The sequence below is a fragment of the Salmo salar genome, chromosome 25 (assembly GCF_965601325.2).
Source record: "Salmo salar chromosome 25, fSalSal1, whole genome shotgun sequence".
NCBI classification, from domain to species: Eukaryota; Metazoa; Chordata; class Actinopteri; order Salmoniformes; family Salmonidae; genus Salmo; species Salmo salar.
This window is the reverse complement of record NC_138315.1, coordinates 40,796,335-40,821,538: the sequence shown is the minus strand read 5'-3', so window position 1 is coordinate 40,821,538 and position 25,204 is coordinate 40,796,335. Positions and strand designations below refer to the sequence as shown.

Below are 25,204 nucleotides of genomic sequence, written 5' to 3'. Positions count from 1 at the left end.
AGTGCTTTTGGCATGGTGGGGACAGTCTGGGTTTGAATATTCTCTAATGATGATCTTCTTAGCCAAATCAAATGCACAGCTGCCACTAAAGAGAGAAAGGCAGTAGCTAATATTACAAAATGTGGATATTGGTTTAGAGAACAGTGATTAGACCTGTCTGTGTCACATCCAAAACATACATTTTCTTGCCATGTTAAATGCGGAAGACTGCATTTCAATTGAAGGCATTCAGTTATACAACTGACTTGGTATCCCCCTTTCCCTTTCCAAATACTTTGCGATAAATTCATGGCTCTTGATTGAATGAGTAAAAGCCCGAAAAAACACTGAAGAAGAGAGTATGTTTGGATCATAAAATCAGGCTTTGTTATGTGAACGTTCAAGTAATTAACATAACAATTACACTTTCATTTTGAATAAATTGTATCCAAAAAACACATTCACAAAAAATATTTTATTCATTTATTGGTGTTTTAACCTGCGTATGTAGTAATTTACATTATTTATCAAACAATCTACTACAATGAACACAAATATAAATGCAACATGTAAAGTGTTGGTCCCATGGTTCATGAGCTGAAATAAAAGATCCCAGAAATGTTCCATATGCACAAAAAGCTTATTTCTCTCATATTTTGTGCACAAATGTGTTTACATCCCTGTTAGTGAGCATTTCTACTTTGCCAAGATAATCCATCCACCTGGGTATATCAAGAAGCTGATTAAACAACATGATCATTACACAGGTGCACCTTGTGCTGGGGACAATAAAAGGCCACTCTAAAATGTTTTTTCACACAACACAGATTTTTTGAGGGAGCAGGCAATTGGCATGCTGACTGCAGGAAAGTCAACCAGAGCTGTTGCCAGATAGTTGAATGCTAATTTCTCTACCATAAACCACCTCCAACGTCGTTTAACAGGATTTGGCAGTACGTCCAACCGGCCTCACAACCAGCCACCCGGACAGCTGATGAAACTGTGGGTTTGCACAACAAAATAAACCGTCTCAGGGAAGCTCATCTGTGTGCTCGTCGTACTCACCAGGGTCTTGACCTGACTGCACTTCGGCGTCGTAACTGACTTCAGTGGGCAAATGCTCACCTTCAATAACCACTGGCACGCTGGAGAAGTGTGCTCTTCATGGATGAATCCCGGTTTCAACTGTACCAGGCAGATGACAGACCGTGTGTATGGCGTTGTGTGAGTGAGTGGTTTGCTGATGTCAACGTTGTGAACAGAGAGCCCCACTGCCACCATGGGACAATGGTAATGGTGGTCACACCAGATACTGACCGGGTTTCTGATCCATGCCCCTACCTTTTTTTTTAAGGTATCTGTGACCAACAGATGCATGTCTGTATTCCCAGTCATGTGAAGTCCATAGATTAGGGCCTAATGAATTTATTTAAACTGACTGATTTCCTCATATGAACTGTAACTCAGTGAAATCATAGAAATTGTTGCATGCTGAGTTTATATTTTTGTTCAGTGTGTTTACAAAGCAAACAAGTACTTTACTCAAACATTTTAACCAGAGCCATACAGTATATTCATATATTCTAAATATATGGCTCTTATATTAACCATTAATTCACTCTAACACACATTCTTCTCAGCAGGCGCTAAGATATCAGATTGACTGGTTTGACCAAAAATAAGGACTAAACTGACAGTGCAGTGTCAAGAAGGCTGAATATCAAAATCTCATTAAAATCACACAGTGAAATGCCCCGATCATTAATATGAATCACTTTATGATGATCTAATCTCCACTTCTATGGCGTATTTCTAACTCTTCACGCAGCTTCTATCACGGTGAGGCATTCACATTTCCTCTCAAAATGTGTTAATAATTGAAAAATGAATGCACATGTTTTCCATTTATAAAAGTGGTAACAACATCTATACATGAGCAGCATATAAAGTGACTTGTTCGCCCTTCATTTATGTTAAAGGACACCTCAACACACTCAGTAGCTGCCTTCTAAACACCATTTGACTAAAGATACCAATACAAAGAGAAAGAACTCCAAAACAAAACACTCTTCCTGATCCCTTATCATCGTCATTTCCTACTCGCTGCTACGGCAACATCTGACATGTGACTGCAGACAGCCTGCATAAGCAAATCACCAACATCCGCTGCCGCGGTTCAACCAACCAATCCTGTGTCTCCCAGTACTGTATGTGTCAGGTGAAGAGCATGTAGTGATGGGGAATTTAGAACTTGGTTGCGTCTCAAATGGTGCCCTATTCCTTATAGAGGCTCTGGTGAAAAGTAGTGCACTAATATGGGGGTATAGGGTGTCATTTACAAATAAAAATCGATCATGAACTCCACTTTAGGTGGAACTCCTTCAAACACTGGCAGTGACTGAAACATGTCAATGTAACCAGTCAAATCAGTGACACCACAGAGTTCAATCTATTGGTGGATGATTGACAGAACGCAGAGATTTTCAACACATTCTGGAAGTTACAGAGCAGGGTTGGGGTCAATTATTTGTAAATTCAGTCAATTCAGAAAGTGAACTGAAATTCCAATTCAAATGTATCTCAATGCTTCTCTATGAGAGGAATGTGGAATTTGAATTTCAGTTGACTTCCTGAATTAAAGGAATGGAAATGGAATTGGCCCCAAACCTGTTGCAGAGTTTCGGAAGCCTCCCCCTATCGTCACGGCAACACCAATCAGTGATACTGCATCTGTACGGACCGGCCAATGAGGAGGAAGAGGAGTCCGGCCAGCAGGCAGAAGGAGATGCCGACGGGGGCGAAGAAGAAGGACAGGCCGTAGTGGATGGTGAGGTCGAAGGTGGGGCACAAAGAGGAGCGCTGGTGGTCCACGTAGAACTGCACCACATCCATCAACTCCACCCACAGCACAGACATCCACACCACACCCAGCAGGAACAGAGCTGAGGGAAGGGAGGGGAGGGGGAGAGAGAGATAGGCAAGGTTGAAGAGGTGTGTGTGTGTGTGTGTGTGTGTGTGTGTGTGTGTGTGTGTGTGTGTGTGTGTGTGTGTGTGTGTGTGAGAGAGAGAGAGAGATGATGGGAGAGTGAAAGGTAGTCGGAGAGGAGGTGATAGGGAGAAAAAAACACAGAGAGAGATAGATAGACTGGCTGCAGCAGGTATTTGTATTAGGGATGGTATTCATGAGCTTTTCATCTTCGTACATCCGTTCAACAGAGGGAAACTGTTTAGCTCAATTCTATCCTATGTTGTGTATCCTGAAATGTATGATGTTATCGGCCAATGACTCACCGGACATCAGGAAGAGGCCGCCCCCAACCTTATATAGACGGTGACTGGCAAATGGGGCAGCACAGATGATAAAAAACCCGCCCATTATGACGGCAGCCACACCAATTAGCATGAAGATACTCCAGAAGCCTCTGTAGACTGGATGAGACGAATGTCAATCATTGTTAGAACCATGAGTAACAGAATGATAGGCTGACTTTAATTTGAATACACCAACACAAGAACATGTGGACACTCACAATCTCATACTAGGCTACATATATTATATGTCAATTACATATAATACACACACACACACACACACACACACAGATAAGCACTTACTGATTGCAGAGTCATATGCAGTGGCATTGTGAGTTTGTTGAGACACTGGAAAGGGGAAGAGGTAGGCGTGTGTGCAAACTTTGGCATGTGGCTGATTGGCTAGTGAGAGACAAACAAACACATTGTTACATATATATATATACAGCTGAAGTTGGAAGTTTACATACACTCACAGGCTGACCACACCGCTCGCGTCATTTGCGCGTTGCAAAATAAATATTCAATTATTGCACCCACACTGCTCGTGTGCGCCAACGAGCATCTGCGTTGCCAACGGCTAAAATAGAAATCAGTTCTATTTCTGACGCAGATTGTGCTGCAAGTCCTGCCTCTCCCATCTCCTCATTGGTTTATAGAAGCAGGTACCCACGTGCCATCTCCTCATTGGTTTGGGTTCCGTGTTAGGTTGGACTCATTAAAACCATTAAAACTCGTTTTTCAACCACTCCACAAATTTCTTCTTAACAAACTATAGTTTTGGCAAGTCGGTTACATCTACTTTCTGCATGACAAAAGTCATTTTCCCAAAAATTGTTTACAGCCAGATTATTTAACTTATTATTCACTGTATCACAATTCCAGTGGGTCAGAAGTTTACATACACTAAGTTGACTGTGCCTTTAAACAGCTTGGAAAATTCCATAAAATTATATCATGGTTTTAGAAGCTTCTGATAGGCTAATTTACATCATTTGAGTCAATTGGAGGTGTACCTGTGGATGTATTTCAAGGCCTACCTTCAAACTCAGTGCCTCTTTGCTTGACATCATGGAAAAATCAAAAGAAATCAGCCAAAATTGTAGACCTCCACATGTCTGGTTCATCCTTGGGAGCAATTTCCAAATGCCTGAAGGTACCACGTTCATCTGTACAAACAATAGTACGCAAGTATAAACACCATGGGACCACGCAGCCGTCATACCGCTCAAGAAGGAGACGGGTTCTGTCCCATAGAGATGAACGTACTTTGGTGCGAAAAGTGCAAATCAATCCCAGAACAACAGCAAAGGACCTTGTGAAGATGCTGGAGGAAACCGGTACAAAAGTATCTATATCCACAGTAAAACAAGTCCTATATCAACATAACCTGAAAGGCCGCTCAGCAAGGAAGAAGCCACTGCTCCAAAACAGCCATAAAAAAGCCAGACTACGGTTTGCAGCTGCACATTATGGACAAAGATCGTACTTTTTGTAGAAATGTCCTCTGGTCTGATGAAACAAAAATAGAACTGTTTGGCCATAATGACCATCGATATGTTTGGAGGAAAAAGGGAGAGGCTTGCAAGCCAAGGAACACCATCCCAACCATGAAACACGGGGGTGGCAGCATCATGTTGTGGGGGTGCTTTGCTGCAGGAGGGACTGGTGCACTTCACAAAATAGATGGCATCATGAGGGAGGAACATTATGTTGATATATTGAAGCAACATCTCAAGACATCAGTCAGGAAGTTAAAGCTTGGTTGCAAATGGGTCTTCCAAATGGACAATGACCCCAAGCATACTTCCAAAGTTGTGGCAAAATGGATTAAGGACAAGCAAAGTTAAGGTATTGGAGTGGCCATCACAAGCCCTGACCTCAATCTTACAGAAAATGTGTGAGCAGAACTGAAAAAGCATGTGCGAGCAAGGAGCCCTACAAACCTGACTCAGTTACACCAGCTCTGTCAGGAGGAATGGGCCAAAATTCACCCAACTTGTAGGAAGCTTGTGGAAAGCTACCCAAAACGTTTGACCCAAGTTTAAATTGTTTAAGGCAATGCTACCAAATACTAATTGAGTGTATGTAAACTTCTGACTCACTGGGAATGTGATGAACGAAATTAAAGCTGAAATAAATCATTCTCTCTACTATTATTCTGACATTTCACATCATGAAAATAAAGTGGTGATCCTAACTGACCTAAAACAGGGAATTAAATTTACTAGGATTAAATGTCAGGAATTGTGAAAAACTGAGGTTAAATGTATTTGGCTAAGGTGTATGTAAACTTAGTCCCCTCTTCACTGTTGACGTTGAGACTGGTGTTTTGCAGGTACTATTTAATGAAGCTTCCGGTTGAGGACTTGTGAGGCGTCTGTTTCTCAAACTAGACACTCCAATGTACTTGTCCTCTTGCTCAGTTGTGCACCAGGGCCTCCAACTCCTCTTTCTATTCTGGTTACAGCCAGATTGTGCTGTCTTGTGAAGGGAGTAGTACACATCGTTGTACGAGATCTTCAGTTTCTTGGCAATTTCTTGCATGGAATTGCCTACATTTCTCAGAACAATAATAGACTGACGAGTTTCAGAAGAAAGTTATTTGTTTCTGCCCATTTTCAGCCTGTAATCGAACCCACTACCTACATGTACAAATTATCTAGACTAACCTGTACCCCTGCACATTGATTTGGTACCGGTACCTCCTGTATATAGCCTCATTATTGTTATTTCATTGTGTTACTTTTGTTATTCTATTTTTTTACTTTAGTTTATTTAGTAAATATTTAACTCTATTTTCTTAAAACTGCATGGTTGGTTAAGGGCTTGTAAGTAAGCAGTTCACTGTAAGGTCTACACCTGTTGTATTCTGCACATTTGACAAATAAAACATTTGATTGATTGATTCAACCAGTTTTTGCCCTGTGGTTTGTGACACTGGCATTATCATCCGCTCCTCATCAAGGGCCCTTATATTACAAAGACAGCATGTACTAGTGAAATCTATACAGAGAACAAGCTGGCATAGTCTTACAGTTTTATCAAATGCATAAAAATGTGATAATTGCATTAAATGTTGTTCATTTCCACTCTCTCTTTTTTCAATTTCTTCTAACTCTTTCTCTTCTCTCGCTCTCCTCTGCCTTGTGGAATTCAGTAGACCCTCTCCAGCTCGTTCAAAAGGTTTGAGGGTGTTTGGGACAATGACCCTCCCTGGAAGTTCCATATTAGAGACTGTCAACAAATCTCATCAGATGACAACAGAACTGAATGACAGCGCATGCAGCCTTTCCATTGAGTCACATGACCCAAGAATAATATCACATGATATGGGTCTCATACCACTTCAAGGCATCAAGAAGTCACATTCGATAAATGAGTGGGTCTCATGTCTCCACCCTAACATTTGGAGTCGTTGTCCCAAAGGCAGGAAGGCAGGTGACAAGCTTAGGTCCAAAATAAACCCATAGAAACGCATTGGGCATATTTTGGACAGATCTCGCTTCGTCTCTTCCTCTCTGCTGTCATGAACTGTTTGCATTGTTTCCTTCTGGCCCTGTACTGGCCAACATGTCAATTAAAGAAAGTAATAGCATTGAAAGACCCCAGTGTTCTACTTTATACAAGTAGTGAATAAGCGCAGTGCAATATTATCTGACTTACTGATCCAGAACTTCAAGAGGGTGTGGTCATCCAGGTTTCCCCCGAAGGAGCACCTCCAAAAGAAGCCCTCATGGTAGAAGGTGGTGTCTGGACGACGCTGGGGGGAAGATAATGATAGTAACACATTAGTAGAACACTCCATCATAAAGCCTTCATGTTATAGTTATAACAATGACATAATAACACATCATAAACTTCTTGTTCTATCTTCTTCTTCACATTCTACCTGTTATTTTCTTAGAAAATACCTAGTGAATCAGCTAATGACTTCTCAGCCCCATGCCAGCTGGTTCAGGTGAATGTTGTCAGAGTATAAGGTGCTACTACTAAAGCTGGTGACTCTAAGGTCAAGGGTCACACTGAGGGAGCACCCTTAACTTCCTGTGGGGTTGTGAGAAGTTTGTTGAGTCAGCATGGAGAGTCCCCTCTACTCACTAAACAGCTGCTCTCATTCCCCCTTTTTCTCCTATTCCCCCTTTCTCTCCTATTCCCACTTTCTCTTCTATTCCCCTTTCTCTCCTATTTCCCCTTTCTCTCCTATTCCCCTTTCTCTCATATTTCCCTTTCTCTCCTATTTCCCCTTTCTCTCCTATTCCCCCTTTCTCTCCTATTCCCCTTTCTCTCCTATTCCCCCTTTCTCTCCTATTCCCCCTTTCTCTCCTATTCCCCCTTCTCTCCTATTCCCCCTTTCTCTCCTATTCCCCCTTTCTCTCCTATTCCCTCTTTCTCTCCTATTCCCCCTTTCTCTCCTATTCCCCCTTTCTCTCCTATTCCCCTTTCTCTCCTATTCCCCCTTTCTCTCCTATTCCCCCTTTCTCTCCTATTCCCCCTTCTCTCCTATTCCCCCTTTCTCTCCTATTCCCCCTTTCTCTCCTATTCCCCCTTTCTCTCCTATTCCCCCTTCTCTCCTATTCCCCCTTCTCTCCTATTCCCCCTTTCTCTCCTATTCCCCCTTTTTCTCCTATTCCCCCTTTCTCTCCTATTCCCCCTTCTCTCCTATTCCCCCTTTCTCTCCTATTTCCCTTTTTGCTCCTATTCCCCTTTCTCTCCTATTCCCCGTTCTCTCCTATTCCCCCTTTCTCTCCTATTCCCCCTTTCTCTCCTATTCCCCCTTTCTCTCCTATTCCCCCTTCTCTCCTATTCCCCCTTCTCTCCTATTCCCCCTTTTTCTCCTATTCCCCCTTTCTCTCCTATTCCCCCTTCTCTCCTATTCCCCCTTTCTCTCCTATTCCCCCTTTTTCTCCTATTCCCCCTTTCTCTCCTATTCCCCCTTCTCTCCTATTCCCCCTTTCTCTCCTATTTCCCTTTTTGCTCCTATTCCCCTTTCTCTCCTATTCCCCGTTCTCTCCTATTCCCTGTTCTCTCCTATTCCCCCGTTCTCTCCTATTCTCCCTTTCTCTCCTATTCTCCCTTTCTCTCCTGTTCTCCTGTCCTACTATAGACTATACCTCTCTCTGTTGTGACCTTTACCCTTCAGAAAAAAAACTGCTTCTCATGCTTCTCTCTCTCTCTCATTAGGACACTGATGAAAAATGATCTCTGTGTAGTAGTGTGCATGGTATATTATATAAAGTGCATGTGGTTTGATAATGTAGATATCATGCTGACATTCCTGTGTCATTGCTTATCGTGATGACCTGTATCTGCTATAGTGGGTGATATCATTGGGGGGTTGTAAATACTGATGTTTGTATTTCTATTATTTGCGAATCCAATATGTCTCAATCGCTGGATGGTTGAAGAGCAACGGCATTAAAAAGTGTCTGATTACACTAGCAGCCCCTACAGTAGGTAGGCATATATACCAGAGCCCTACACAGTTCAAAGGTCAAGTCTTACTGAAAGAGTTATTGGACCATCCACCCATGAGAAACTACCACCAAAATAAACTGATTAATGGAAATGTGCCCAGGGTTGGAGGGTTTTTCATCAGAAACACTTTTAGGGTTGGCACTAAGGTGAGGACCTTAATCTCCAATAGCCAATGTAAAGGACGATGGACTCTATTCCAGTCCTAACCACAGTATTGAGAGATGTTGAAGCAACATTACACCACACTGACCATACTATGATCTAAAGCAAGGTTTCTTCATTCTCTTCCTGGGGACAAACAGGGGTGAACATTTTGATTGGTGTCAGGTGTGTTGGAGGACACACTGTGTTAGACCTTGACACCCCGACACCACTTCCTCTAAGAAGACTTCAACCAGAATAGGAACAACTCGCCTTGCCCTCCATGGTCTCACCTCAGTCCCTGACCAGCTGAGCCTCCCAGATCAACCCTAACCCTTAACCCTCAATTCAGCAAATACAAAACAAGACAATAGTTTTATCCAATGTTACCCCCAATATTACACCAATGGCTACGTTCCTCAGCTCCTTTGTCTTTCATGACCACATATATGAAGAGACAGGAGGACCAGGATAAGGACCATCCAAGAGAGGCCACACCTTGCCTTGCCTCGCCTCGCCCTGCCTCGCCCCGCCCCGCCCTGCCCCGCCCCGCCTTGCACCGCCTCGCCCCACCTCGCCCCGCCCCGCCCGCTTCGCCCCGCCTCGCCCCGCCCCACCTCGCCTCGCCTCGCCCCGGCTCGCCCCGCCTCACGACACCCCGCCCCGCCCCGCCCCGCCCCTGCCTGTTTCCACCTGAATCCCTATAACACCAGCAAGTATATACTTTGCCATTATTTCATGACTACAACACAGGTAATTAGTGGGCTATTGTAAATACGTGTCACATCCTGACCAGCAGAGGGTGTAATTGTGTTAGTCTTGGTCAGGATGTGGCAGGGGGTTTGTGTTTGTTAAATGTTGTGTGGGTGATTGGACTCCCAATTGAAGGCAGGTGTGTTGAGTTGCCTTTGATTGGGAGTCCTATATAGGAGTGTGTTTTTTCTTTGGGGTTGTGGGTAGTTGTCCTTGCACTGCGTTGTATGTGCCTGCAAGACTGTTGCTGTCGTCTTTATTGTTTTTGTCCAGTGGATACTTTACTCCTTTTTTTAAAAATAAAAAAACATGAGTATCCACATACCTGCTGCGCCTTGGTCTTCTCTCCACTACGAATCTTGTGACAATACGAAGTAAAATTTGACTACAATATTTTAAGCATGAAAACCACACCAGACCTCCATGTTCAAATAAAATCTAAACGTATTTTTCACATGCTTGGTAAACAACAGGTGTAGACTAACAGTGAAATGTTTGCTTACAGTCTCTTCCAAACAATGCAGTGAGGAAAAAATCTAAATAATAGAAACATTTAAAAATAATAGCACAGGGAATAAATACACAATGAGTAACTATAACTTGGCTATATACACAGTTTACCGGTACCGAGCCAATGTGTAGGGGAACAAGGTCATTGCGGTAGATATGTACATATAGGTAGGGATAAAGTGTTCCTTACCTCTATGGCGGAGGCCCAAGGTCCCATAGTTCCGTTTGTTTCTTTGTCACATGTCTCCGAAGCCAGGAGCCAGTAATCCGTCCCGAAGGAGAGGAGGACAAACATGGCCGCCAGAGCCCCAAACAGCCCCGCGAAGAACAGAGCCACACTCAGCTTCATGGTGCTGTACTGGCCAGACACACTGTCACTGTATGGAGACCAATCAACTAGCCCTGTGTGTGTTTTCCTCTGAGAAATCAATCACTGTATTTTCATCTAGTCGGTGTGTGTGTGTCTATGCTGGGTCTATTCCTAGTGTTGCAATATTTTCCAAGCTACGATTCTTCTTCCACGGTAGAATGCCACTTTGCTGTGTATTGTCCAACAGTGGTCTTATCCTGGCTCCTCTCTTCTCTGTTTGTGGGCTGCTGAGGACAGGAATGGGCTGGGCTGGGTTGGACAAGACAGTCGGGAAACTGACAGTGCCGTGGATCCCTCCCCCTGTGCTATTTTGGGGGTCTGATTGAAGGTGCCTGCTGCACACACTCTCCCCACTGTCACAGGAGTGGTCTGGGGTGAGGTAGGGGTGGGGGGTTCAGGCACAGAAATATCTACCAGCAACTGGCCACCCCCTTCATGCACAAGAAAATCTGTGAGGGAGGGGGTGCAGGAGTAAGGCATTCCTGCGTCCTGCAAGTTTGAACTCAACACACACACACTCAGAACTCCAAACCACCACCCCATTTTGGGACCAACACACTCAGAACTCCAAGCCACCAGCCCATGGTGGAACCAACACACTCAGAACTCCAAACCACCACCCCATGGTGGGACCAACACACTCAGAACTCCAAGCCACCAGCCCATGGTGGGACCAACACACTCAGAACCCCAAGCCACCACCCTATGGTGGAACCAACACACTCAGAACCCCAAGCCACCACCCCATGGTGGAACCAACACACTCAGAACCCCAAGCCACCACCCCATGGTGGGACCAACACACTCAGAAATCCAAGCCACCACCCCATGGTGAGACCAACACACTCAGAACCCCAAGCTACCACCCCATGGTGGGACCAACACACTCAGAACTCCAAGCCACCACCCCATGGTGGGACCAACACACTCAGAACCCCAAGCCACCACCCCATGGTGGGACCAACACACTCAGAACTCCAAGCCACCACCCCATGGTGGGACCAACACACTCAGAACCCCAAGCCACCACCCCATGGTGGGACCAACACACACACACACACACACACACACACACACACACACACACACACACACACACACACACACACACACACACACACACACACACACACACACACACACACACACACACACACACACACACACACACACAACCCCAAGCCACCACCCCATGGTGGGACCAACACACTCAGAACCCCAAGCCACCACCCCATGGTGGGACCAACACACTCAGAACCCCAAGCCACCACCCCATGGTGGGACCAACACACTCAGAACCCCAAGCCACCACCCCATGGTGGGACCAACACACTCAGAACCCCAAGCCACCACCCCATGGTGGGACCGACACACTCAGAACCCCAAGCCACCACCCCATGGTGGGACCGACACACTCAGAACCCCAAGCCACCACCCCATGGTGGGACCGACACACTCAGAACCCCAAGCCACCACCCCATGTTGGGACCAACACACTCAGAACCCCAAGCTACCACCCCATGGTGGGACCAACACACTCAGAACCCCAAGCCACCAGCCCATGTTGGGATGCGGAAGGGTTGGTGAAGATAGAATGTGTCCTCATGCGTCACTTCCATGGGATCCACAGGTGTCACTTGACTTCATGACAGCAGAGACAGAGATGAGGTAAGGCCGAACATCTCTGAGATCTGGCTGATAGGGCGACCAGGGCCTCGAACATTTTCATTAAGGACTCCACTGGCATCCATACTGATTCATTGGCCTTTGCAGCATAGCCAACTGCAATGTAATGTCACACTTAACACATTAGCACAAGTAGAGTAGTGAGTGACAACTCTGATTGGAGGATGGTGGACCAGGTTATTACCGCCACACAATGCACAGTGATTTGAGCACTTGGAAAAGCACTATATAATTGGAAGGCATTATTACTCTATAAACAAAAACACATGACACACACAGGGTTTTATTTTCAAAGCCAGTCGGTAGCTATTGGTCTCGTTGAGTATGAGAGTGGAACTGAGGAGAGCTTGCTGCTCATTAGCATGTAAGAGGGATATATAACACATAGACACACAGACTGCCATATACACACACACACACACAGGGATATTTAGCACATCGCCCATAGAAAGACACAGCCTAATTAGCACAGTGCTACCAATGAGAACATAGGAAGACAGCCTAATTAGCACAGTGCTACCACTGAGAACATAGGAAGACAGCCTAATTAGCACAGTGCTACCACAGAGAACACAGGAAGACAGCCTAATTAGCACAGTGTTATCGGCTTTTATTTAATCTCCTCTAATAAGGAAATAAACAGATATATTTATCCCCCATTTTCTCTATTTGAAAGTAACTGGATAAAAAAACACACAATACAGTCGTGGCCAAAGGTTTTGAGAATGGCACAAATATTAATTTTCACAAAGTTTGCTGCTTCAGTGTCTTTAGATATTTTTGTCAGATGTTACTATGGAATACTGAAGTATAATTACAAGCATTTCATAAGTGTCAAAGGCTTTTATTGACAATTACATGAAGTTGATGCAAAGAGTCAATATTTGCAGTGTTTACCCTTCTTTTTCAAGACCTCTGCAATCCGACATGGCATGCTGTCAATTAACTTCTGGGCCACATCCTGACTGATGGCAGCCCATTCTTGCATAATCAATGCTTGGAGTGTGTCATAATTTGTGGGTTTTTCTTTGTCCACCCGCCTCTTGAGGATTGACCACAAATTCTCAATGGGATTAAGGTCTGGGGAGTTTCCTGGCCATGGACCCAAAATATTGATGTTTTGTTCTCCGAGCCACCTAATTATCACTTTTGCCTTATGGCAAGGTGCTCCATCATGCTGGAAAAGGCATTGTTCATCACCAAACTGTTCCTGGATGGTTGGGAGAAGAGGATGTGTTGGTACCATTCTTTATTCATGGCTGTGTTCTTAGGCAAAATTGTGAGTGAGCCCACTCCCTTGGCTGAGAAGCAACCCCACACATGAATGGTCTCAGGATGCTTTACTGTTGGCATGACACAGGACTGATGGTAGCACTCACCTTGTCTTCCCCAGAAAAGCTTTTTTCAGGATGCCCCAAACAATCGGAAAGGGGATTCATCAGAGAAAATGACTTTACCCCAGTCCTCAGCAGTCCAATCCCTGTACCTTTTGCAGAATATCAGTCTGTCCCTGATGTTTTTCCTGGAGAGAAGTGGCTTCTTTGCTGCCCTTCTTGACACCATGCCATCCTCCAAAAGTCTTCGCCTCACTGTGCATGCAGTTGCACTCACACCTGCCTGCTGCCATTCCTGAGTAAGCTCTGTACTGGTGGTTCCCCGATCCCGCAGCTGAATCAACTTTAGGAGAAGGTCCTGGCACTTGCTGGACTTTCTTGGGCGCCCTGAAGCCTTCTTCACAACAATTGAACCGCTCTCTTTGAAGTTATTGATGATCCAATAAATGGTTGATTTAGGTGCAATCTTACTGGTAGCAATATCCTTGCCTGTGAAGCCCTTTTTGTGCAAAGCAAGGATGACGGCACGTGTTTCCTTGCAGGTAACCATGATTGACAGAGGAAGAACAATGATTCCAAGCACCACCCTCCTTTTGAAGCTTCCAGTCTGTTATTCGAACTCAATCAGCATGACAGAGTGATCTCCAGCCTTGTCCTCGTCAACACTCACACCTGTGTTAAAGAGAGAGTCACATGATGTCAGCTGGTCCTTTTGTGGCAGGGCTGAAATGCAGTGGAAATGTTTTTTGGGGGATTCAGTTCATTTGCATGGCAAAGAGGGACTTTGCAATTAATTGCAATTCATCTGATCACTCTTCATAACATTCTGGAGTATATGCAAATTGCCATCATAAAAACTGAGGCAGCAGACTTTGTGAAAATTAATATTTGTGTCATTCTCAAAACTTTTGGCCACAACTGTATATTGGGAAAGTATTCAGACCCCTGCCCATTTTCCACATTTTGTTATGTTACAGCCTTATTATAAAAGGGATTAAATAAAACCTATGTCAATCTACACACAGTAATCCATAATACCAAAGTGAAAACAGGTTTTTAGAAACAGAAATACCTTATTTACATAAGTATTCAGACCTTTTGCCATGAGACTCGAAATTGAGTTCATGTGCATCCTGTTTCCATTGATCCTCCTTGAGATGTTTCTACAACTTGACACCTGTGATAAATTAAATTGATTGGAGATGATTTGGAAAGTACCACCTCCAGTAGTAGTAGTAGTACCAGTAGTAGTAGTAGTAGTACCAGTAGTAGTAGTAATAGTACCAGTAGTAGTAATAGTACCAGTAGTAGTAGTAATAGTACCAGTTGTAGTAGTAGTAGTAGTAGTAGTAGTAGTGCCAGTAGTAGTAATAGTACCAGTAATAGTAGTAGTAGTAGTAGTAGTAGTAGTGCCAGTAGTAGTAGTACCAGTAGTAGTAGTAGTACCAGCAGTAGTAGTAATAGTACCAGTAGTAGTAGTAATAGTACCAGTAGTAGTAATAATAGTACCAGTAGTAGTAGTAGTAGTAGTAATAGTAATAGTACCAGTATTTGTATTTATTATGGATCCCCATTAGCTGCTGCCAAAGCAACTTTTCCTGGGGTCCAGAAAAATTAAGGCAGTTTATACAATTTTAAAATATTACAATACATTCACAGATTTCACAACACACTGTGTGCCCTCAGGCCCCTACTCCACCACTACCACATATCTACATTACTAGACCCATGTGTATGTATAATGCGTATGTTATCGTATGTGTGTGTGTGTGTGTGTGTGTGTGTGTGTGTGTGTGTGTGTGTGTGTGTGTGTGTGTGTGTGTGTGTGTGTGTGTGTGTGTGTGTGTGTGTGTGTGTGTGCGTGTGTGTGCGTGTGTGTGCGTGCGTGTGTGTGTGCCAACGTTTGTGTTGCTTCACAGTCATAGTAGTTGTAGTAGCAATAGTACCAGCAGTAGTACCACCATTAGTAATAGTACCAGCAGTAGTAGTAATAGTAGTAGTAGAAGTAGTACCAGTAGTAGTAGTAGTAGTAGTCATAGTAGTAGTTGTAGTAGTAGTAGTAGTACCATTAGTAGTAGTAATAGTACCAGTAGTAGTAATAGTACTAGTAGTAGTAGTAGTCATAGTACCAGTAGTAGTAGTAGTAATAGTACCAGTAGTAGTAATAGTACCAGTAGTAGTAGTAGTAGTAGTAATAGTACCAGTAGTAGTAATAGTACCAGTAGTAGTAGCAGTAGTAGTTGTAGTAGTAGTAGTAGTAGTAGTACCAGTAGTAGTAGTAGTAGTAGTCATAGTAGTAGTTGTAGTAGTAGTAGTAGTACCATTAGTAGTAGTAATAGTACCAGTAGTAGTAATAGTACTAGTAGTAGTAGTAGTCATAGTACCAGTAGTAGTAGTAGTAATAGTACCAGTAGTAGTAGTAGTAATAGTACCAGTAGTAGTAATAGTACCAGTAGTAGTAGCAGTAGTAGTAGTAGTAGTAGTAGTGCCAGTAGTAGTAATAGTACCAGTAGTAGTAGCAGTAGTAGTAGTAGTAGTAGTAGTGCCAGTAGTAGTAATAGTACCAGTAGTAGTAGTAGTAGTAGTAGTAGTAGTAGTGCCAGTAGTAGTAGTAGTACCAGTACCAGTAGTCGTAGTACCAGTAGTCGTAGTACCAGTAGTAGCAGTAGTAGTAGTAGTAGTACCATTGGTAGTAGTATTAGTACCAGTAGTAGTAGTAGTACCACCACCAGTAGTAATAGTAGTACCAGTAGTAGTTGTAGTAATAATAGTACCAGTAGTAGTACCAGTAGTAGTAGTAGTATAAGTAACAGTACCAATAGTTGTAGTAGTAGTAATATTACCAGTAGTACCAGTAGTAGTATCAGCACCAGTACCAGTAGTAGTAGTAGTAGTAGTACCAGTAGTACTAGTAGTAGTAGTATTAACAGTAGTAATATTTGCTGCCAAGACAGTAGCTTCTCTTCCTGGGGTCCAGCAACATTAAGGCAGTTACAGTAATTCCAAAGTAAATAAAATAGGCACTTCGCACAGAACACAAGAGGAACTAAGCAAGCCCAACAGTGTTTGTTTTTGTGAGAGCCATTGGCTGATAAGATGAGAGATTTGCTAGTGAGGCTCTTTATTATTCTCCAGGGAGATGGAGATAACAGCTAATCATACTGTTAATATATTACATCATACTGTTAATATATTACATACTTTTACTACGCTGAACAAAAATATATAAGGAATATAAGGAAATCAGTCAATTTAAATAAATTCATTAGGCCCTAATCTATGGATTTCACATGACCGGTGTCATGTCTTTGGCATCATTAAAAGTGAAGACTGTTATTTTATCAAATCAATTCTCTGTAATTATTATTACGTGATTAAACTAATCATGTAAATGTAATTAACTAGGAAGTCGCGGGACCAAGGAAAATCTTCAGATTACAAAGTTATAATTTTCCGAATATAACTCTTCAGATATTTTAATATCTGATCAATTAGTCTTCTTATTAATGAATTATTATTTACCTCATGTCTGTCTCATTCCAAACGTCATAAAAAAAATTGTTATCTGCACGAACCCAGCCTTTACTATAAATTATCCATACACCAATTGGCTTAATCATTTATTTACTAACTAACTAAATAATCACAGAAATGCATAAACAAACAACAGTAGATCTGGTTACAAGGAAATGATAGGGGAGGCTCCCTAGTGGGCTAAGTCGATATGACGGCTTGTTGGACAAAAGGGAAGTGGGTGTGGACTGAGAACATGCGGGAAAGACAAAAGGGATCACTACACAGTTGATCATTATATTAATTGAAATGCTAACCCTTTGCACATGAACGCTCACTCATTCGGGAATAATTGCAATCAATATATATTTATGCCCAGTGTGTCGTCGTGATCTCTGGAATCGTCAGTTCATCTGTTGGAGAGTTCATCTGAGTCTCTTTCTCCCTGCTTCCCTGAAAATCAAGTCTTTCGTGGTTAGGATGGATACTTCAGAGTACCATTCAGAAATGTTCTCATAGAATAGATGTTTCTGCGGTTTGCGGTCTTCATCCCAGGTTTACATCATTTCTAGCTGCAGACTAGTTATTAGTATCTAAGATTTGTTCTTATTCTGTCGGGATCGATAGTCTCAGAGTTTAACCATTTCTCGCCGTGTAGCCAATACTCCACGTGGTGTGGTTAGGAATTCAACAACCATTGCAACTTTAGCTTACACCGAGGTATGTGTGGTCTGAAGAGGATTTCCTCAGGAGGGTTTTTATTCGTAACAATAGAAAAGGCGGTTGGTTCTATGATGCTGGATCATGTCTGTGCTCACAGGGCCGGCCAATAACTTAGTTAAACTTTAAAGGGAATACAATTCTCTCACATTAAAGGTTTAACATCACATTACATAATTTCACAAATAGTTTTATCTTTACTCATTCATTTTATACAAGAATTAGATGCAAACCCCATTATTGAGAAATGTATAGTACACATTCAGAGATATAGTTATGTGTGTTTCCTGTCCTCTCTGAGGTCACCAAATGAAACACACTCGTCATACCCGTCGGTTAAGTGTCCACGGACCATTCCCACCTTCTCACAAGTGGACATTTTGTTTCAAATTACCATTTTGGGGATTTAGGACTTTGCCATGTGAAATCCTTTGTTCTCTCTGTCTCTCTTTCTGCATGGCCAGGGGGAGAGAGTCTCTGCCAGGAATTTACGTCCTGAGATAACATAACCAGGGTGTAGGAGAGAGTGAGAGAGAAGGGGAAGCCACTATCTATACCCAGAAAGGGCCACGTCATGACAAAGGGCAGGGGAGCAGCCATGGGTAGGCCACCCACTTGGGAGCCAGGCCCAACCAATCAGAATGAGTTTTTCCCCACAAAAGGGCTTGATAACAGACAGAAATACTCCTCACTAACACGGATGTAACAAATTTGTGCACAAAGTTTTATAGAAATAAGCTTTTTGTGCTTTTTGTGCTAAAATGCCTGCGATTTTTTTTGTTGCAGGTCATGGAACATAGGGCCAATCCTTTACATGTTGTGTTTATATTTTTGTTCAGTATTTATTACATCATACTGTTACTCTATTACATACTGTTACTATATTACATAATATTGTTACTTTATTACATCAAACTGTTACTATATTACATCATACCATTACTATATTACATCATACTGTTACTTTATTACATCATACTGTTACTATATTACATCATAATGTTATTACACTGAACAAAAACATAAACGCAACATGCAACAATTTCAAAGATTTTACTGATTTCCTTCATATAAGGAAATCAGTCAATTAAAATAAATAAATTAGGCCCTAATCTATGGATTTCACATGACTGGTCACAGACACCTTAAAAAAAAGGTAGGGGCATGGATCAGAAAACCAGATAGGGTCTGGTGTGACCACCATTTGCCTCATGGAGCATGACACATCTGCTTAGCATTGAGTTTTCTTTATTTTTCACCCCCTTTTTCTCCCCGATTGGTAGTTACGGTCTTGTCATGTCGCTGTAACTCTCGTATGGACTTGGGAGAGGCGAAGGTTGATTGCCATGCGTCCCCCGAAACATGCCACACTGCTCACTTAACCCTGAAGCCAGCCGCACCAATGTGTCAGAGGAACACAAGGAGTTGCTAGAGCACGATGGGACAAGGACATCCCAGCCGGCCAAACCCTCCACTAACCTGGATGACGCTCAGTCAATTGTGCACCACCTCATGGATCTCCCGGTCGGCTGTGACACAGCCCGGGATTGAACCCAGATCTGTAGTGATGCCGCTAGCACTGAAATGCAGTGCCTTAGACTGCTGCTCCACTCAGGAGGCCCTCCTTAACATAGAGTTGATCAGGCTGTTGATTGTGGCTTGTGGAATGTTATCCCTCTCCTCTTCAATGGCTGCGCAAAGTTGCTAGATATTGGCAGGAACTGGAACACGCTGTCGTACACGTTGATCCACAGCATCCCAAACATGCTCAATGGGTGACATGTCTGGTGAGTACGCAGGCCATGGAAGAACTGGGACATTTTCAGCTTCCAGGAATCATAGAGATCCTAGCCACATGGGGCCGTGCATGCTGAAACATGAGGTGATGGTGGCGGATGAATGGAATGACAATGGGCCTCAGGATCTCATCACGGTATCTCTGGGCATTCAAATTGCCATCGATAAAATGCAATTGTGTTCGTTGTCCATAGCTTATGCCTGCCCATACCATAACCCCACCTCTACCATGGGGCACTCCATTCACAATGTTGATGTCAGCAAACTGTGAAGAGTAGAGTTGAATGATGATAATAAATCACTTTTCTCCCGGTAACCCGGTATTTCCCGCAAAACTGGAAGTGTCATTCAAAATAATTATAAAGCATATAAATAGGCTTATGTCTGGATTTGAGTAGAGCTTAGATCAAAAATTCAAGGCTGATGCTACCTTAGCTCTATGACCCATACATTAAATACATTTTATGAGCACTACATTAAGGACATTTAATGAGCCCAAGCCTAAAAAAGCCCAAATGATTGTGCCATTATCCAATTGCCTACATAATATGATAGAGGCTACTGCGCATTATGCACAACAGAAAAACATAAAAGCCCATAGACGTAGCTAGCTATATGCTCTCTTGGGTAAATAATTGAAACTAGCTCCAGTAGGCTAATATTTTTTAGGCGCGAACTGAATTACTGTACTGTATTGTATTATAATGTATTATATGGAATGTAATTACACACATTGTTCAAACCAAGATAAAGCAGGGAGATAACATGCAATTCTGGTGCAGCACATGCGGCCTACAAAGTTACCTATATAGGCTAGCAAATTAGATTTTAATTTTGAAATATAATAGGGACTATTTGAATAATTAGTAGGCTGACGTATATATACCTTTCATAATATTTCCCCTAATGTTATTAGCCTACCTCCTCTTTCTCTATAGTTAGTTAATTCCTTCCTCACTTTTAACGGTTAAATTAAATACGTTTTGTTGTCCTTATCTTCATCATTCTAATGACATCCTTGAATAACATAGGACTAGAATTAGATGCAGAAGGCTTTCACTTCTCCTCACGACGATTGAATGGTTATGGGTCTGAATAAGTACCTGCTTATGCCTACCACCATCTGAATGGTTATGGGTCTGAATAAGTACCTGCTTATGCCTACCACCATCTGAATGGTTATGGGTCTGAATAAGTACCTGCTTTAGCCTACCGCCATCTGAATGGTTATGGGTCTGAATAAGTACCTGCTTATGCCTACCACCATCTGAATGGTTATGGGTCTGAATAAGTACCTGCTCTAGCCTACCACCATCTGAATGATTATGGGTCTGAATAAGTACCTGCTTTAGCCTACCACCATCTGAATGGTTATGGGTCTGAATAAGTACCTGTCTAGCCTACCACCATCTGAATGGTTATGGGTCTGAATAAGTACCTGCTTTAGCCTACCGCCATCTGAATGGTTATGGGTCTGAATAAGTACCTGTCTAGCCTACCACAATCTGAATGGTGATGGGTCTGAATAAGTACCTGCTTTAGCCTACCGCCATCTGAATGGTTATGGGTCTGAATAAGTACCTGCCTAGCCTACCACCAACTGAATGGTTATGGGTCTGAATAAGTACCTGCTTCAGCCTACCACCATCTGAATGGTTATGGGTCTGAATAAGTACCTGCTTATGCCTACCACCATCTGACTGGTTATGGGTCTGAATAAGTACCTGCTCTAGCCTACCACCATCTGAATGGTTATGGGTCTGAATAAGTACCTGCTTTAGCCTACCACCATCTGAATGGTTATGGGTCTGAATAAGTACCTGCTTTAGCCTACCACCATCTGAATGGTTATGGGTCTGAATAAGTACCTGCTTTAGCCTACCACCATCTGAATGGTTATGGGTCTGAATAAGTACCTGCTTTAGCCTACCACCATCTGAATGATTATGGGTCTGAATAAGTACCTGTCTAGCCTACCACCATCTGAATGGTTATGGGTCTGAATAAGTACCTGCTTTAGCCTACCGCCATCTGAATGGTTATGGGTCTGAATAAGTACCTGCTTATGCCTACCACCATCTGACTGGTTATGGGTCTGAATAAGTACCTGCTCTAGCCTACCACCATCTGAATGGTTATGGGTCTGAATAAGTACCTGCTTTAGCCTACCACCATCTGAATGGTTATGGGTCTGAATAAGTACCTGCTCTAGCCTACCACCATCTGAATGGTTATGGGTCTGAATAAGTACCTGCTTTAGCCTACCACCATCTGAATGGTTATGGGTCTGAATAAGTACCTGCTTTAGCCTACCACCATCTGAATGATTATGGGTCTGAATAAGTACCTGTCTAGCCTACCACCATCTGAATGGTTATGGGTCTGAATAAGTACCTGCTCTAGCCTACCACCATCTGAATGGTTATGGGTCTGAATAAGTACCTGCTTTAGCCTACCACCATCTGAATAGTTATTAGTCATTCATACCCCTTGACTTTTTCCACATTTTGTTACGTTACAGCCTTATTCTAAAATTGATTAAACCGTTTTTTTCCCCCTCACCAATCTACACACAATACCCCATAATGACATCACAATACCCCATAATGACATCACAATACCCCATAATGACAAAGCAAAAACATTTTTTTCGATTTTTTTTCTTATTTAGTCAAAATAAAAAACTGAAATATTACATTTAAATAAGTATTCAGACCCTTTACTCTGTACTTTGTTGAATCACCTTTGGCAGCGATTACAGCATCAAGGCTTCTTGGGTATGACGCTACAAGCTTGGCACACCTGTATTTGGGGAGTTTCTCCCATTATTCTCTGCAGATCCTCTCAAGCTCTGTCAGGTTGGATGGGGAGTGTTGCTGCAAAGCTATTTTCAGGTCTCTACAGAGATGTTTGATCGGGTTAAAGTCCGGGCTCTGTCTGGGCCACTCAAGGAGTAGCGTCATACCCAAGAAGACTCAAGGCTGTAATCGCTGCCAAAGGTTCTTCAACAAAGTACTGAGTAAAGGGTCTGAATACTTATGTAACAGTGATATTTCAGATTTTTTTTATTTTATACATTTGCAAAAAATTCAAAATATATGTTTTTGCTTCGTCATTATGGGGTATTGTGTGTAGATTGAAGAGGAAAAATGTTTTAATCCATTTTTTAATAAAGCTGTAATGTAACAGAATGTGGTAAAGGAAAGGGGTCTGAATACTTTCCGAATGCACTGTACCCACAACAGGTATTCAGCATCACAGCTGTCTGAGAAAGTACTTAGGATGGAAACAGGACTTCCAAGCAAATACATGTTCAACATTGTTGTTGAATACTTGAAACGTTACAAGGACTGCGTTGTCTGCTTTGCCAAGTGGTGGGTCGAGATGCTGTCATTTGAGAATCAAGTGTTTATGGCGCTTATGAAGTTGTGTCACAGCTACACCAACTTGCACCTGGCTCAACTATTCCGTTGTAGTGTAAACACTGTCATCATCACTTTCATTCACGTGATCCACAAGCTTTTTTTCATTAGCATCTTGAAGACTGTTCCAAGTCGGGAGAAAAACCAAACGTGCTTGCCTGTGTCTTTTCAGGGTTCCTGCAGAAACTGCACGATGGTCATTGATAATACTGACATAGACGTTGCTACTCCAAGTCAGATGGATCTGCAGAAGCAAAGCTACTCTGTGTACAATTCAATGCACTCAATACAGGATCTGTGTCGGACAAAGCCATTGTCCAGAAGTCGGGGTTCGAAAAGATCTTCACGTCTGGAGACATGATTTTGCCAGACACAGACTTTTTGATCCAGAACTTGATGCATAGAGGAGTTACTGTTAACATTTCTAAATTCCTGAACCACGGAAGGTTTACAGAGAGCAAGATATTTTTCACAAAAGACATAGCGAGAAACAGGATCCATGTTGAGAGGGCAAATGCTTGACTAAAAGATTCCAAAATCCTGAGATTCATCCCACCTTATCTGCTTGATTGGGAAACAAGAACAAACAATGAGACATGAGGATTGGGTGTTGAAGGACATCTTGTCACATTGTCCAAGATGGGTTTGTGTTATGATAAGCAATGCATTTTTTGTCCAGATAAAGATGTTGATACAGCACTGAAAAAAAAACACCACAAAAAAAGATATTTGTTTTCCAGTCCAACAGCAGTGCATTCCTCAGGCATTCCGATGCATGGGCATGCCAGTACGATCAGAGCACAAATGTCCAGTTGTAGACACTACAGCAGATCGAGCCTGTTGATGGACAAGTCAGTAAAGTGAATTTGAAGATACACTATATATACAAAAGTATGTGGACACCCCTTCAAATTAGTGGATTCGGCTATTTCAGCCACACCCATTGTTGGCAGGTGTATACAATTGAGCACACAGACATGGAATCTCCATAGACAGACATTGGCAGTAGAATGACCTTACTGAAGAGCTCAGTGACTTTCAACATGGCACCGTTATAGTATGCCACCTTTCCAACAAGTCCGTTTGTAAAATGTATGCCCTGTCAATGGTAAATTCTGTTATTGTGAAGTGGAAACACCTAGGAGCAACAACTGCTCAGCCGCGAAGTGGCAGGCCACACAAGCTCACAGAATGAGACTGCTGAATGCTGAAGCCCGCAGCACCTCGGTTGCAACACTCAGTTCCAATCTGCCTCTGGAAGAAACGTTAGCAGAAGAACTGTTAGTCGTGAGCTTCATGAAATGGGTTTACAAGGCCAAGCATCCACAAGAGTTTGGGGAAGGCCCTTTCCTGTTTCAGCATGACAATGCCCCCCGTACACAAAGCGAGGTCCATACAGAAATAGTTTGTCGAGATCGGTTTGGAAGAACTTGACCGGCCTGCACAGAGCCCTGACCTCAACCTCATCAACCACCTTTGGGATGAATTGGAAGGCCGACTGTGAGCCAGGCCTAATCGCCCAACATCAGTGCCTGACCTCACTAATGCTCTTGTGGCTGAATGGAAGCAATGTTCCAACATCTAGTGGAAAGCCTTCCCAGAAGAGTGGAGGCTGTTATAGGCTGGTATAGGCTCTTATAGGCTGGTATGGCCACAAAGGGGGGACCAACTAGGATGTGACGAGCAGGTGTCCAAATCATTTTGTTCATGTAGAGTATATATAATCCACTGGGGCCCTAAATGCGGTAGTCCGGCCCTGTGTCTCTGCTGTTCTACTGTATTTCATACAGCAGCACCCTGATATTCACCCTCCACACCCCTTTAGTCCCATTGGGATATTCTGGATCTATGTGTATGTATTCAAGTCGACTGCTGAACACTGAACACCGGGCTGTAAATAGTACACCTGACTTCACATGAAAGACTGTTGTCCCGCTTGACACACGTTACTTTCACACGAACTATTTAAGTCATGATTTAATAACTGCAGGCACGTTTACGCAGTTATATCAAGACACACAGAATGTATGCATACTAGCATAGAGTCCAGCTGAGAGTCTTGCTGAGGGAGTTACTGTATTAGGACGACTGACAGATATTAAATACAGCGCTTGGTTTACTGTCTGACATCAGGTCGATACCACCTGGTCGATCTCTCGGTGCGCCAAATGGGACGAGACTAGACCCCA

General features: G+C 42.9%; 1 protein-coding gene across 2 annotated transcripts; it reads right to left on the bottom strand.

Moving 5' to 3' along the window:
* Positions 1 to 448: 448 nt before the first annotated feature.
* Positions 449 to 10,799, bottom strand: LOC106586776 (transmembrane protein 182). 2 transcript variants are annotated; one of them, XM_014174389.3, is made up of 6 exons: positions 10,364 to 10,799; positions 9,989 to 10,021; positions 6,958 to 7,054; positions 3,595 to 3,693; positions 3,271 to 3,408; positions 449 to 2,921 (listed from the first exon to the last, which is right to left on the bottom strand). In XM_014174389.3, the coding sequence occupies exons 1-6, from the start codon at positions 10,520 to 10,522 to the stop codon at positions 2,695 to 2,697; spliced, it is 753 nt and encodes a 250-aa protein (XP_014029864.1). In that variant the 5' UTR covers positions 10,523 to 10,799; the 3' UTR covers positions 449 to 2,694. The 2 variants fall into 2 exon arrangements, with proteins under 2 accessions (XP_014029864.1, XP_014029865.1); XM_014174390.3 differs by lacking the exon at positions 9,989 to 10,021.
* Positions 10,800 to 25,204: the final 14,405 nt, after the last annotated feature.